The sequence below is a fragment of the Eubalaena glacialis genome, chromosome 5, assembly GCF_028564815.1.
Source record: "Eubalaena glacialis isolate mEubGla1 chromosome 5, mEubGla1.1.hap2.+ XY, whole genome shotgun sequence".
In the NCBI taxonomy this organism is placed as follows: domain Eukaryota; kingdom Metazoa; phylum Chordata; class Mammalia; order Artiodactyla; family Balaenidae; genus Eubalaena; species Eubalaena glacialis.
This window is the reverse complement of record NC_083720.1, coordinates 115,767,853-115,781,933: the sequence shown is the minus strand read 5'-3', so window position 1 is coordinate 115,781,933 and position 14,081 is coordinate 115,767,853. Positions and strand designations below refer to the sequence as shown.

Below are 14,081 nucleotides of genomic sequence, written 5' to 3'. Positions count from 1 at the left end.
GCGGTCAAGACAGAATTGTCTCAGGTGTGACTGCTGATGCTGATTTGTCTTCCTCCAGGACTCTGGGGTCGCCAGCTGTTCAGGGTCCCCTTCTACCCTTTCTTCCCACTTTCCCCCAATAGCCCTTCCCAGGCTGTGCTGTAGGATCACTCTCTCCCACTGTTTTTGCATAGAACCTTGCTTAGTTGTTAAGAAAGTGTCTTTAACAAAGAAAATTGCATTAAAAAAAAAAGTTTCTCAACATAATGAAATGAGATTTCAGCAATGAAGATGATGATGAGAACAGCTTATTATTACGTGTGCCAAACACACGATCCATTTTGAAAATGAGGAGGAAACTAAGGCTTAGAGGTTAGGGCTGCAGTCACACAGCTGGTGAGTGGCAGAGCCAGATGTGAATTCACTACTGTCTGATGATAGTCCAAAAGTCTACAACTCAGGCTTGGGTGGATGGGTGTGTTTCTGAATGTTCCACTGTTGCACAAAGTTCAATATGTAAGCAAATCGCCCCTAGGCATAAAGCTGGCCCCCAAAATTTCACATTGAAGTTTCATCCAGACACTGCAGATGACAGGAAAGAACTAAATAAAAGTTGCTAAGTATGACACTGTAATGTTGTCAACAACAACAAACACAATGGTTGTTCTTAATCTCATCTAAGAAAATCCAATCTCTCTTTTTATTTTGGATCATGTTTTATCAAAATAAAACAGATTTAAAAAAAATATTTATCCAACTTTCAAAGCAACAGCTTGTTCCCAAGTTTAAATTCATTGCCCACCACTCTCTCTGGTAAGGAAAAAAACTGTTTTCCCAAATCCAGGAGTTGCTGGATTTGGCTTGTTTGGTAAACAAATCAGAACAATGCCTGCAAGTGCCCATCCCGCAACATCTTATAGGTTTTGGAGTTCTTTCTATGTGCAGAGGCAACTGAGTATATTTTTAAAAATGCATTCTATATAAAAATCCTCAATAAAGGCCATGGGCATATCATTAGAGTACTAGTCAATAAAGCCATCAGCTTAACAAGGAGTTAAACAAATGTGATCTAGAGGTACAGCCCTCTAGTCAACCTGATAAAGCTGCTAGTGAACATAAACTTTATCCCCTTGTATGTAGCATCTTCTCCAAAGGCTCTCAACATTTGGGCTGATTTATCTCCACCTCCCAGCAGAAAGGTTTAACCAGATCGGTAAGATATTTGCAGGCTGGAAGAGGTATTCTGTCTCATCCATTCTCTCATACATCCAATACTTATTACATGTATAATATGTACCAGGCACCAGAAATGCCTTGAAAGCACAGACTCTGACCTTGGTGAGAAAGACAGATACTGCAACTGCTTTTCTATTAATAGTATACAGGGGTAGGCACAAGGTGCTATGAATGCAGAGAAGGTATACATCACTCAGTCTTGGGGTCTGAGGAGAGGCTTCTAACATGTGACATGTGTCTTGACTGAGACCTGAAGAATGTGTAGGAGGAAAGGTTCTAAAGAGAGAGCGTCAGGTAGCAAACCATCAGGAGTAAAGAGTTGAGCATGGTTTGAGCTCCACATATGAAGAAGCCATAGTCAAAGATAAGAAGGGAATGGAACCCAAATGCCATGCCAAAGGATGTGGGAACATGCTACAGTGGGTAGTGTTGATGCCAGGCATGACTAGCTAGGTTAAACCCTAAGAATCCATGGGTCAGGGATATGACAGCAAAGTGTTTCAAAAGCAAGTAGGAATTTGTCTGGAACATCGCCCTAGAACAAGCACTGTTGACTGTAGCTGGTCTGTATGCACCAGCCATGATGTTTATGGCATGCCTGACATTTTTAAAGGGTTTATGAATAAACCCTGGAGTCTGGCATTACATGTCTTTTTTTTTTTTTTTAAACATCTTTATTGGAGTATAATTGCTTTACAATGGTGTGTTAGTTTCTGCTGTATAACAAAGTGAATCAGTTATACATATACATATATCCCCATATCTCCTCCCGCTTGCGTCTCCCTCTCACCCTCCCTATCCCACTATATGTCTTGAATTGTGGGGAGATCCATATTTTTAGGAACTAAATATATGAATGATAGGGTTGACACACTAACGTTTTAAAAAATAAGTAATGAGTAGATGTAGGAAAAAGAAGATAAAAGTGAGCAAGAAGAGGTTTCTGGAAGTTCCAGAAAGGCACTGGAGAAGTCTAGGGTGTCTTATTCAAAAATGCATTTATTCACGTATGGAGTTCTCACTATGTACCTGACATTTTGCCACAAACTGGGGACACCAATATTGGTAATAAATAACCTCTTCCCTCAAGAAGTATGCAATCTTGGGCTTCCCTGGTGGCGCAGTGGTTGAGAGCCTGCCTGCCAATGCAGGGGACACGGGTTCGAACCCTGGTCTGGGAAGATCCCACATGCCACGGAGCGGCTGGGCCCGTGAGCCACAACTACTGAGCCTGCGCGTCTGGAGCCTGTGCTCCGCAGCAAGAGAGGCCGCGACAGTGAGAGGCCCGCGCACCGCGATGAAGAGTGGCCCCCGCTCGCCGCAACTGGAGAAAGCCCTCGCACAGAAACGAAGACCCAACACAGCCAAATATAAATAAATAAATAAATAAATAAACTTCTTTATTTAAAAAAAAAAAGAAGTATGCAATCTTATTGACAAGATCAACAAATAAAAGATATAAACAGGATATGAAAAAAATGTTATACAAGGTATTATGGGAGCTCAAAAGAGGAGTGTCTAAGTTTAGCCCTGGGAGAGGAGAGGAAAAGACAGAGCTGATGCTTGAATAGAACTAGTGCAGGTTTTCTCACCTTTGGTACTATTGACATTTGTTAAGGGGGTAGGGGTGGGGGGCTGTCCTGTGTATTATAGGAGGATTAGCAGCATCCCTGGCCTATACGTACCAGATGCCCAAAGCACACTCCCCCCACCCCTCTGCAGTTTTGACAACCCAGAAAAAAAAATCATTACATATATAGTACTTTTATAAACAAAGCCTTGGGCCAACTTTGATTTGCTTCTCAAAACAGAAAGCACTAGTGTTACAGAATAACAAAAATACTTGTGCTTTCATCTTTTGTGTGCATCAATCAAAATTTATCACCCTATGTTGCCTGCTAGATTAAGACAATATCATGTAATGGGAGAAGAAAGTATGAGTTAGTAAATAATATTTTGCCACTGAGACAAATATAAAGCTATGATGTCATTTTAAAAGTATCTAAGTTAATATCATCATCATAATATGTAGAGCCAGATCTGATACACTGTGGGGAATGGGGAAAAAAGAAGATTAAGTGTAGTTATCTGAAACTAATGAAAACAAATTATGTTTTAGTTCTAAAACTCTGATTGGCTTCCATAAAGTTTGGGTATGGCAAGGGGAGTGAATTCCTTCTTCAGAATTAGAAAATAAAGGTTAGTAAAGAAAAAGAATTGAGATCCAATTAGAATGACTTTTGCTAAAGTTAAAAACTAAAACAGAACTGTAAAATACTTCTATTAATACTCTGAAAGCTTTAGGCAAAAAGTTGTATGAGTTCTGAGTTCACTAACTTTTTCATCACATTGACAGCTCAAGTATAATCACTGAGATCTATAATATAACATCAAGTTACATCAGGTATTTTTCTACTTAATCTTTTTCAAAGACAAGAAAATCATATGTATAACCTTTATTTACATATTTGGTTTCTGGACAAAAAAGTTAATACATATTTAAATGAGTGTCATTAACACACTCTACCTGTTATAAAATTTGTAAAATGAGTTCTATTGACAGTGTGCCGGTGAGCATGAAGAATACAGAGGACAGGCAGAGAGAAAGCAAACAGGATGCATGATATACCTCCGGGGTATCATGACTGTAGTGGGAAAAGGACAGAATCTGGAGCCGGCCAGAGACCTGCTTTCCTATTTGTGTGAGCTCGGCCAATTTACTTACTTGCTGGGATAGTTTCTTATTTGTAATATGTGGATACAAATGTCCATCTTTTGGCTTGTTACTAAAACTGAATGAAAAAATACTGCATAAAATATACAGCACAGTGCTTGGCATTTATTAGAGTCTCAAAAAATGTTAGTTCTCTTTCCCACCCTTTTTGCCAATACACAAACTTCTGGAGTCCATAATTACATGTGGTTGAAATTTTTGGAGCTATTCTGCCCACGCCAGTTGAGTTGCCCTGTAGTTATCATAACCCTACCTTATAAATTCAAATAATTGACCATTCGCATTTCAGTTGCAATTATTATTCACAACTTAACAACCATTCTGAGATTCACAATGCATGCTTCTCATGTACCTAATCTACGAAGCTGAAGCAACAACAAAGCCAAGAGAACAAAGCAGACCACCAGGCTTTTGTGAGCGCTGTATTTTCCCCATTGAGAACACAGATCTCTGTTCCTCTAGGTCATGCTTCCCATGACGTTTTTCACAAAATGGGCACGGTGATCAGTAGCTCTGCAGAGTTTCATATTTCTTTAGCTCTATTAAAAAACAAATCCCACAAAAGTGTTCAAAGATCCTGCAAGAGGCTTTCAACTCTACTATTAATAACTAGAGTACATTTAAAATTAGAATATGTTGCCCTGTCCTTTCCAATGGTTTAAGTTGTTTTTTTCTTTTTTTTCCACACATGCATGTCTTGACTTCCTAATTAGCCTGCAAACTTCTCAAGGAAAGAGACGGTCTCCACTCGTTTTTATAGTGCAGCTCAGTGGGATCACACGCTCACTGAACTAATGCAAACTCAGTCCTACTTACAGACAGAAACACATGTAACTTGAACAGCACAGGTGATCCCACCTACAATCTACTTAATAAGCAAATCCCCAGAAATAATTTTGCTGCTGGCTTTGTTCTGTTGGTTTCAGTTCCCAGGTACATTTTGTATGCACATCTTGCCAAAAGTGTCTGGGTCTGATGTTTAAAAATAGGTATTTTTCCTACAAAATGTCACCTTGATGAGCATCTGGTGCTCAAAGAAGAACAGAACTCTCTAACAGTAGATGGAAAACTGGCCAGGTTCACCTTATTAAGAGATGGCATCGACATGGCACCTAATTTGGCAACAAATACTGTACTTTAAGTGTCAATTAATGGAATTTCATGGGTAATTTTATAAGTTAAGCCTCTGGTAATTCCCAACCAATAAGCAGCACAAACTTCACTGGTGTGCTGCTAAATTTCAAACCATGTCCCACACACAATAGCATACAGTGATATTAATCAGATGCAACTGTGGGTTATGTTATATGATGTAGAGCATGTACAACTTATTCTGAGAGGAGGAATAGGCATAATGTCAAGTCAGCACCTAAGAAAGGTGGCATTTACTGCAACATGTGAGAATAGGGTCTTTAGCTGGATCTTCAGATGTTAACACAAAAAGGGTGAAAACTGTGGGTCTGATGTATAACTGTGCTCAACAAACACCTATTGAATGAACCAAGGAAATAATAATCAGAATAAATCTTTTCTGGGTTTATATCTTTCCTTTATAGTCAACCTAAAGTGATCTACAGGACGAGTTTACATAGAAAACCTAGAAAGAGAAAAAGGGCTAAAATTTACCCCTCCCCTTGCTGGATATATAGCAATATAGGAGGATTATATTTTATGATTAAAAGTTATTTGCATGAAAAGGATCACACGGTCCTAAAGGGGTGTCCATTATATATATGCCAGGACAGAGTGAGGGATAATAAAACGTCAAATAAATAGATGACAGTTTCAAGCAGTTTCAAGTTTGAAGCACCCAAAACATCCAGAGCCTGATTTTTCAAACTTTTGTCTTATTAGCTGATGATGTCTGTATTTTTGACCAAAAGACAGGCATGTACCCAGTTATGAAGAGAAATTTTTAATTTTCAACCAAGAACTTTAATGCTTATTTTATTCCAGGTATTATGCTAGATACCAAAGAAATAAGATCTACAATTAGGACATGGTCCCTGGCTGTAAGATGCTCATGGTCTAGCAAGAAGCCTGTGGGCAGGAGCTCACATTTTGTGTGTAGTTCTGGTTTTCTTAAAATTAGGTCTTTCATATTCTTGGTACCTTGTATTAGAGGTGTTTTGTTGTATTATTTCCTCTGCTAGTCTATAAACTCCTTCTCAGGCAATGTACATATTGGAATGATGTTGCATATAAACCTTAAATTAAAAAAAATAAGTATGGCCAATTTAAAAAAATTAAGACAACTTTTAAAGTACTTTTGGCATGTTCAGATTCCATGCCATAAAATATTTTAGATCATAAGTAAAGAACAAGTCTCCTAAAGACAAATGACTCATGCAATTCCACCCTATTTAACAATGACTTTTAAATAATTTAAAGAGAAGTTCTTTTTAAAAAAGAAAAAAAAGAAAATCCACACCCTTCCCTAAAATCTGTCATCCTGCAGCAGAGCTTCTACTGGAAAAGGTTGCCACATCCCTTTGGACACTTCCTTATGGATGTTAGGGAAAACCTGGGATAAACTCCTGTGACAGACAGGAGACTGGCAGGGGACTCCACGTGGCAAGAAAAATTAGGACACAGGAAGCTTGGTGGAAATCCAGAGTCACTTGGTCACACTACAGAAGGAACAATTAAAGGCAGATGTTTCCTACATCACAGACCATATACAGAGTTCTAATGCCTAGATAATAAGAAGCAAACACCAAGTGAAAACCCTCTGCTCAAGGATGAAAAAAATATTCAGGGAGAAGAGAAGGAGGAAGAGTTTCTCGTAACAGATTAATTTATCACCTACCTAGAAAAATCTGCTTTTTGGTATAAGTGTGTTTTTTATGACAGTTCTCATCAGAACATGTAATCTATTTTTCTATTCTCTTGGTCCTATTATGCAAAAGGATGGAAGAGGGTGGGACGCAGAAAGAGGTAATGACCCCACCCCTTCACTGCTGCTGTAAACTCAGAGACGTAGCTGGTAACACTTTTTGATGTCAGTTATGGAGATGAGCTCTTTTCTAACATTTCTGGTTACAGCTTTTATTTATCTTTTTCCTTCCTTAGTACATGAACAAATCTAACACTTAAAAAATAACCTGAGATTAATTCTATCCCCTTGGAGACACTGAAAAAAAATCAAAGGAATATATATGTAGATAAGGGAGAGTATCTGATTAATAGATTATTTGAATTTTAGGTCATATAAAGGATGCAGGAGGACAAGGTAGGAAGGATGGAAGGAGGAAAAGAGGAATTACACTCCACACACAACTTGATAAATCAGAGTAAAAGTGAGGGGATTAATTTTTAGTGGAGGTACAATTAGTATAGACCAATATTTTTGGCCTTCATTTCGACATCATTCCTAACTCACTTTGAATAATTCAGGATTGAAACCTAGAAGAGATAACTGCATAGCACAGATGCTTGGTGTCTCCTGATGATGTTGACAATCAAAATCAGTACCAAAACTCAGAAGTTCCAGAAGCAGCTGATATTTGGAGCTGGGCTAGCAACAAAATATGTTCCAAACAAAGGGGTGTGTGCAGGCATATGAATATTTGGGAAGATGCCTTAACCTCAGCATGTGGTAGTTTTCAAATGAGATCAAATTCATCTCAATTAACCACTGTAGTATCCTCTTGTAAAAAATGAAACCTTACTATTAATAATAGCATATGAAAAATCAGTGGGTTTAGTAGAAGGCAGCAGGGAAAGAAAAAAGGTGAGAAACGTGATTTCGTGTTTCTCCATTATTTATTTATTTAAAAATTTTTGGCTGCGTTGGGTCTTTGTTGCTGCGCACAGTCTTTCTCTAGTTGCAGTGAATGGGGATTACTCTTCGTTGTGGTGCGCCGGCTTCTCATTGCAGCGGCTTCTCTTGTTGCGGAGTATGGGCTCTAGGTGCTCGGGCTTCAGTAATTGTGGCTCTCGCGCTCAGTAGCTGTGGCTCGCAGGCCCTAGAGTGTAGGCTCAGTAGCTGTGGCGAATGGGCTTAGTTGCTCCACAGCATGTGGGATCTTCCCAGACCAGAGCTCGAACCCGTGTCCCCTGCATTGGCAGGAGGATTCTTAACCAGAGCCACCAGGGAAGTCCCCTCTCCATTCTTTATGGGATGAAAATAAAACTGCCACAAGGCAGTTTTGCTATTTTTCATTGCAAAAACAAACATATATTTTAAGCATCTGAAACTGATCAAAATATCAGTTAAGTGATGCTTCCAATAAGATAGAAAATTAGGTCAGTTTGAAACCCTGACTTTAAAACTTTACAAAGATATTACTTCTAAAATGTTGGCTCCATTTTTTATTTGACATAGTGAGGCAGATATTTTTTAAAAGCTAGATTTAAGTGTTATTAATAAAAATGCATAAATTATTTGTTATAAGGCACTACAAGATTTTTCTAGACCAATAATTTTTTAAAAATCTCTTTTAAAAGTGAATGTCGTAGCCACCCATTTCTCAGCTTTGTAATTTCTTTGTTTTGTTTTGTTTTGTTTCAAACTAGTTTATTTAGGGGTTCCATTTTCACTCCTCAATAGATTTTATGTATTTCTCATATGCTTCTTCACTCATTAGTTCATCTAGTTTTGAAGGGTTACTGAGTGTCATCTTGATCAGCCAACCATCTTCATAACAAGATTTGTTGACAACTCCTGGATTTTCTGCTAGAGCTTCATTAATTTCAGTTACTTCTCCTGATAGAGGAGAAAAGAGTTCACTAGCAGCTTTCACACTTTCCAAAGCACCAAATTCCTCTTGTTTGTTCAATTTTGTCCCAACTTCAGGCAGACTACAGTAAACAACATCTCCCAAAGCTTCCTGTGCAAAATTGCTGATTCCCACTGTTCCAACACCGTTTTCTGTTGTTACCCATTCATGTTTGTCTGTGAATTTACGACCCGACAGCAGAGCCGGTCCGGTGCGCAGCGCCCGGACGGCGCCCGCCCTCAGTCCCCAGGGCCGCGGCGGGCAGGGCGCGTTGGGCGCAGAGATGGCGCGCAGGCTGCAGACCGCGGCCCGAACGCTCCGCGCCACTTGCAGCGCCATGTTCGCAGGGGTTTAGAGGGTCTCCGCGCAGCATCTAGAGCACCCCCGGCCGGCGGGGGCGGGGGCGGGGGCGGGGGCGGGGAGGGGGCAGCCCCGGGCCGGAGCGAGCCGGCAGCTTTGTAATTTCTTGATCAAAGGTTTTAGGTTGGCTAAGTCTTTCATTTTACCCTTTTATAGTTTCCTACAGCATTACATTTCTATCTTTTCACCAAATCTCAGTGATGTCTAAGCCAGAATAAAATAGGCTTAATCAATGGTGGAGGAAATAATAATGAAGCAATAAACATACAAAACAGAAAAATCTGATCAATGTAATTTCGTATGTTGAAGGCCTAAAAAGGCTTTTGTTTTGCTAATAAAAACAAATACATTTAAAAAATCCTTTAACCAAGTACTTCAAAAGCTGGCAGTTCTTAGAGTTTCTGTTAAAGCTTAAAACTTTGACTAAGAATTGTAAAAGAGAACATGGAGATAGCTGAGCTCATTCTAACAACAAACATGCAGATTTGTTCTCCTCTGGGAACTGGAACAGAACTTCAGCAGCGAGTAGGCATGAAAACGTTTACTGCAATATTCAACAACTTCTCCATTACAATAAGGAGTGCAAGCAGTGCACCTACCAGCTAATATCTAGTTTTTGCAAAGCCACTGGAAATCTCTTTCATTGTAAAACAAGAACATATTTGGCAGCCAAAAGACTTTAAAGGCATTTAAAATGATGACTACTAAGAGTTACATGAAATTACCTAACAGGTATAGTAAATTGCTAGATGAGGGAGCCCACAGAAAAACAGGTTTTAGGAAACACATTAGATATTTGAAGATACCTTCATTTAAGGGTATGACTGTTGATGAAGACTGCAGACACCGAGTACAACTGCCCCCAAACTAGCAGTTCTATTTTTTTTTAATATTTTTTTTATGTCGCCCATTTTTTAAAGCCTTTATTGAATTTGTTACAATATTGCTTCTGTTTTATGTTTTGGTTTTTTTGGCCGCGAGGCATGTGGAATCTTAGCTCCCCGACCAGGGATCGAACCCGCACCCCCTGCACTGGAAGGTGAAGTCTTAACCACTGGACCACCATGGAAGTCCCAGCAGTTCTATCTTTACAGGACATTTTGAAAGATTCAGAGAGAGTAAATCTGCCTGCTATAAGCATTAGAAAGCAGCAGAAAGGAGGGAAGCAAGAAAATGCCGAAGAGAACACAGGAGAGAATGGCAGGGATGGGGTCCAGCTATACATAATGTGGATGAGCCAAGGCTCTCAAGAGGACTCTGCCTGAGGAATGAGCAGCCCACACCAGTGCCACACTGTGATATAACCGGCCTGCTACTCAGGAGATTTCTGGGGTCCCCTCCCCATTCATTCTTTCCTCTTCCCTCCCACACTGGAGAGGAGAGGCGTTGTATTCAGCCATTCTCACCCAGTCTGCCTTGTGACCAGCTATACCACAGTGAAATGGCCTAAAGTACAGTCTGTGGCAAAGCAACAGAGTGTGACCAGTACAGAATTTACTTCCATAAGGTAGATAAACAGATCCCTAACTGAATATTCAGTGTGATCCCAATCTTATTTTTTAAATCTTACCTAAAAAACCATATATATATATATATACATATTATATATATACCCACATTATATATACACATATATAATTTATATATTTATATTTTATATTTATACAAGAAAAGTGAGAACACATCTACCCAGCAGTGTGCTGGAGACAGCTCATACTGGCTCATGAAAGCTGACAATTAAATTTTCAGAAACTCTACAGGCCAGTTTTTTAAACATAGCCATTATTAAAAATTATATAAACTTATTTAAATTATATAAATTTACAATTAAATAAATCACATAAAAAAGGTAATAAATACTCATCATCTCCTAATTATTTTACTACATTTCACTATTATCTATGCTCTTGAGATGATGTATGCCTATCATTTCTGAATGGTGGAAATACTATAATAATGATGTGCTACTGTGCAACTTTTTCCAATTCATCATCAGTGGTGTCATGCTGGCCAAGGTGGGAGTATTTACACAGCAACAATTGGCAAACCAGGGTTGAATTTATCATTTTACTGATTATCTGGACTTAAGAAAGTGATGGAGAAAATGTTAATAATGCAGATTCAAAATAAAAGTATGTTGTGTTTGTAGCTGTTCCATGAGGAATATCCCCCAAAATTGAGGAAACAGTCTTCCAGTATTTGAAAACTATTATCTGAATCAGCAAAGAATTTGCTCAGGTCACTGACAAAATGGGTGGAAATTCTGACCTATGTTTTGGTTGTTTCACTGTCATCTTACTTATATAAACAAAAGTATCAACCAACATTCATATTGCAATTACACTTAGCTGGTTGTTGAACATTTATCAGGACACCACTGCATATGATTTGTTATCTACCTGTATCTCTGTATTTTCCAAGTTTTATGTAATGAACATTATTACTTTTGTAATTTGTAAGTTATTTTAAAAAAAGATTTGTTATGGCAAAAAGTAAAAAAAGTGACCGGTTTATATCAAAGTCATGACTCTATAATAATTAAAATTACATTCAAACCATCAGATAATGAATCACTTTATGGAAGTAGCAGGCTAGGTCCAACCTAAATGCCATTATGGGGTGAAAATTCCCCAGTAACCTAGTATGGATAGCAGCAATGCATACAACTTCAAAACAGTTTACAAGAAGAAAATGATCTATATATTTTACAAACCCTATTGCTCCAGCATGAAAATTTAAAAGAGGGAGTTAATAATCAAATTAAATGAACATGAACACCTAGAGTTTAAAAATCATTAGTGTAACTATTACTTCCTTAGTGTGTTCTACATTCCAGAGATTCTCCTAGGTGCTGGGGACAAGAATAAAAATGGTGAGCCCCACATTCAAAGAGCTTATAGTTTAGTAGAAAAGACAGAAAAGTAAACAGGTAAGCTCTTTTTCTTTTTATTTTTTAATCAGGCAATTTTAATCCGCATTAGGAAGTATGGGACAACCTAAGGACATCTCCAGATATCCTTTAAAAAATAATATTGCAAATATAAAACAAATCAGGAATGTCAATTCAAATGAAATGCAATTGAAAGAGATGGTAAAGTATAATCAAACTTTAAAAAATAATAAAATGGGTTCTGAGTGGCAAGACGGTGCAGATAGGAAGAGTCACATCTACCTCCTTGCAGCAGCCAAAGCCAGAGCCGCTCCTCAAGCTCCCAGCTATTCCAGGGCTGGCGTTTCTAGTACGGGCTTAGCACAACAAACCAGTCCTAACTCAAACTTCTAGGGGCGCCAGGGTCATCCTGCTCACCTGCCACCAATGCCTATGTCACCTTAAGAATGCCTACAAGATACGTCAATTGTTTCCTGGGCCATGGCGCCTCCTGTTACAAGCATTCCTGACAACGGGAATCAACTGAAATGAATGTGTGGATGGACAGATGGATGGACAGGTAGGTGGGTGGACAGACAGGCAGATGGTCGGGTAGACAGACTTGTTTTTTCTTAATGACGTTACTTTTAAAAAAGAAGATACATTATTTAGTAACTCCCACCACCTATACGTCCCACCTATCTAGGTAGCAAATATCATTCCTGTTTTAATGGAGCTGCGAAAAGAGGAAAGCCCCCCCGACACCTGAAGGTGGTGTGATAATATTACATATTTTGCTTCTAGACAAACACTCTGTTAAAACTGGGGCCACAGTTTTCCTAGGAGAGACGTACCACTGTTTCAGTCTGAGTTGAACCCAGTCCAACGATACTTAGGGCTCTTCCTGGAATTTCAAGAAAAGAAGAAAGAAGGAGATGGAGACAAAAGAGGAAAGAAACATAACTACCGATGGTGGGGTTAGAATCTAAGACATGTTTCCAAGCTCTCCTCCTAATCCCACCTCATTCCCACAAGCCACAACCCTGACGGCAAGGGTCTAAGAAAGACGGGGTGGGATTCCCGGGACAGGAACAGCAAAGGTCCCCTCTTCGTTCCACCAGCACCTCTACCAGAAAGTTCGCTGATGTGGCACTATGCTTGGTGGTGGGGCAGCAGGGCCTCTGGAGGATTTCAGCAGCCGGAGAAAACAGCAGTGTGTGGAGATAACCGACACAAGTACAAATCAGAAAGCGTTTTCTACATCATTTATTTACTTTTGCAAGTAGTCTCAAAACGGAGTACACTTCTTGAGATCCTCAGATTTCTAGTTGTTTCTAGTTCACTTGAAAGTATCTCTTCTCAAGTTGGGAAACACTAACTGATCATCTCTCATGTACCAAACCTGGAGATACAAAGATGAACAACTGCCTTCATGTGGGGAGTGAGACTTATAAACATATAATGATGAACTATCATGCAGGGTGATCTGTGCTCTAGATAGAACTATGCCGAAGTAATTAGGAAGCAGTCTTTAGTTGGTCAGTCAGTTTGTTTCTTTTTGTCCCTGGATATCAAAATGTTTCAGATAATGACTTTAGGCCCCATTTTAAAATTTTAACATAAAGACTGTACTCATATTCCCTTTTACATCTAACATTTCCTTAGAAATGTTTGTTTTCAAACTAGGACTTCGTATAAGAATAGTGACCTTTCTCTTATTGAAGTGATTCAGCCTTGACCATTTTATCTTAGATTATCTGGTAAAGTAGAATAAAAACTGTTCACTATGCTAATACTGAATTGCTGTAACTTATTTTGTCACAGTAATTTTATATGTATTTTGGGGTGGGGGGAAGACCTTTTTAAAAAGTAAATTTAAAAATTTTGTAAATAGTTTTAGATTTACAGAAAAGTTGTGAAGATTAGTAGTTTCCGTATACCCCACACCCAGTTCCCTCCGTTGCTCATATCTTACATTAATGTTACATTTATCACCATTGTGTGTTTTTAAACACTCTGATTGGGACTTCCCTGGTGGTGCAGTGGTTAAGAATCCACCTGCCAATGCAGGGGACATGGGTTCGAGCCCTAATCCGGGAAGCTCCCACATGCTGCGTAGCAACTAAGCCCGTGTGCCACAACTACCTAGCCCACGTGCCACAACTACTGAAGCCCGTGCGTC

The 14,081-nt window shown here is 39.0% G+C and overlaps 2 protein-coding genes across 10 annotated transcripts in view; both read right to left on the bottom strand.

Moving 5' to 3' along the window:
- SH3D19 (SH3 domain containing 19) overlaps nucleotides 1–14,081 on the bottom strand; it is a 180,223-nt gene that overhangs the window by 65,266 nt on the left and 100,876 nt on the right. The window lies entirely within an intron of this gene.
- On the bottom strand, nucleotides 8,488–9,009 carry LOC133092332 (glycine cleavage system H protein, mitochondrial-like). The gene has a single exon (XM_061191603.1). It carries the CDS (start codon nucleotides 9,007–9,009, stop codon nucleotides 8,488–8,490), a length of 522 nt encoding a protein of 173 aa, XP_061047586.1.

Excerpts from the sequence above, each read along its gene's own strand:
- LOC133092332 (XM_061191603.1), bottom strand. The coding sequence starts at position 9,009 with ATGGCGCTGCAAGTGGCGCGGAGCGTTCGGGCCGCGGTCTGCAGCCTG.